The 1,714-nt window shown below is 35.9% G+C and overlaps 1 protein-coding gene across 1 annotated transcript; it reads right to left on the reverse strand.

The window, feature by feature from the left end:
* Positions 1 to 306: 306 nt before the first annotated feature.
* Positions 307 to 1,279, reverse strand: LOC148876145 (purine permease 1-like). The gene is made up of 2 exons (XM_088966863.1): positions 1,181 to 1,279; positions 307 to 745 (listed from the first exon to the last, which is right to left on the reverse strand). Exons 1-2 carry the CDS (start codon positions 1,256 to 1,258, stop codon positions 404 to 406), a joined length of 420 nt encoding a protein of 139 aa, XP_088822989.1. The 5' UTR covers positions 1,259 to 1,279; the 3' UTR covers positions 307 to 403.
* Between the last annotated feature and the right edge of the window lie 435 nt (positions 1,280 to 1,714).

The following is a 1,714-nucleotide window of genomic DNA, read 5'->3' on the forward strand; positions in this document are numbered from 1 at the left end:
GACAATATTCCTTAATTACTAATAATTAAGAAATTGAGATTGGAGTACAAGATTATTATGGACAATGGACTATATAACCGAATAGATCAACAATCTAGAAGGTCCCTTCCCTCATCTCTCCACAAATCCACACATGGCCGAAAATATGCTAAGAACCTTCTAATCTCTGTTTATCTTTTGAAGCTTAAAAGTTAAAACAAGTCTCCCAATTTCTCATATCTCCATGGTTTGCCCACCCGATTCCATTATTGAAATACAAAAGGAAGAAAAAAAGGAAAATATCATACATAAAATCCTCTAAGAAAAGCCAAAGGAATCAAAGCATCCCAATTTGCATGCTCTGAGATTAAACTTGACACCACTTATATATAAATATATATATTTGGGTATTATAAAAGCAGGATTATGGTATTTGTACGTTGGAATCTGGTTGTGGTTGTGGAGTTTGACTCATGTTCTTCTTTCTCTTGTACTCTCCATAAGAGTATGCTGTGAAACCCCAAAGATAAAGTACAAGAGCTATTCCTTTCTCAGCTGTGAACTTCTCCCGAAAGAAAACAACGGCTAAGATCTCCAACACCGGAAGCAACACAGCACTTGTTATACCACCCACCAATGATGAAGCGACGAAGACAACCCCAATAGCTCCCAAGTAATAGAATTGCCAAAAGATTGCACACCAAACAAGCACCACGTAATACTTCACTGTCCCAAGCTCATATTCTCTCGCCTCCCTTGAGATGGCCTACAACACAAATGGGCAAATAAACAATAATTTTTTTTAGGGTTTGAGTTAGGTATAAATCTATCAACTATTTGACATATAACACATAATTAATGAGAAGAAAATTGCATTAATGCTTATTTTCCATGTTTAATCCCACTTTAATTATTTCTCTTTATTGGTTTTTAATATTTTGCAAAACCTCACAAATCTCATGAAAATTTCCTGTTGGATATATCAGGCTCAAAAATGTTTAAACAAAAACTATGAACTTTTAAAAAAACCAAGTTATCCAAATTTTAAAAGCAAAAACATATAAAATGGATTTATTTAAATAGAGAAAATGAAGTGAAATTTCAATGAAATATCCAAAATTTTGGAAATTTTCATTTTGTTGGAAACTAATAAAATACCAAGTCTTCAAGCATTTAAAAGTCTTGAGACTTGGAGTAGTACCTGAAAGTCTTTGTTCACTATCATTCCCACATTGCAGAACAAAGTGGCAAAGATGGACATCACCATCTGTATCTCCATAACCAGATGATAAGTTATGGCCTGTTTAGCTTTCTTGTAGGTCAGCTCCACCATGGGCAGCAGAAAACCATACAATGCAGCCTCTCCCAACGTCATAAACAGACCCACGTAGTATTGATGGCTGGACTACTTCTCCAGCTGGTCCTTGCTCGCATGAAGACCCAGAACTATGGCTCCAATGGTCAACAAAACCATGGCGTTGATGGAATAAGATGTAAACATTTGCTAGTTCAAATTGGGCTTTAAGTCCATTAAGTTTATGTGCTCATTTAACCTCTTAATCTGTTGCCCAGTTGGCTCTTTTTGTATGGTGTGAGACACAAACATTGATCTATATATCAACCACATGGGTTTAGCCTAACATTTGTTTCAAGGCCTGGCCGAATTCATTGCAAAAGACAGTGAACCCCTAAGTCCATCACCATGGGCTATTAATGGGCCCAACATTTACATAAA

This window comes from Nelumbo lutea, chromosome 1 (genome assembly GCF_056320005.1).
Source record: "Nelumbo lutea isolate HS-2025 chromosome 1, American lotus-T2T, whole genome shotgun sequence".
NCBI classification, from domain to species: Eukaryota; Viridiplantae; Streptophyta; class Magnoliopsida; order Proteales; family Nelumbonaceae; genus Nelumbo; species Nelumbo lutea.

Bases quoted from the DNA above. Each gene is read 5' to 3' on its own strand.
- LOC148876145 (XM_088966863.1), bottom strand. From the start codon at position 1,258: ATGGAGATACAGATGGTGATGTCCATCTTTGCCACTTTGTTCTGCAAT. The intron at 746-1,180 runs GTACTACTCCAA...TTTGTGTTGTAG, and splicing joins TAGTGAACAAAGACTTTCAG to GCCATCTCAAGGGAGGCGAG.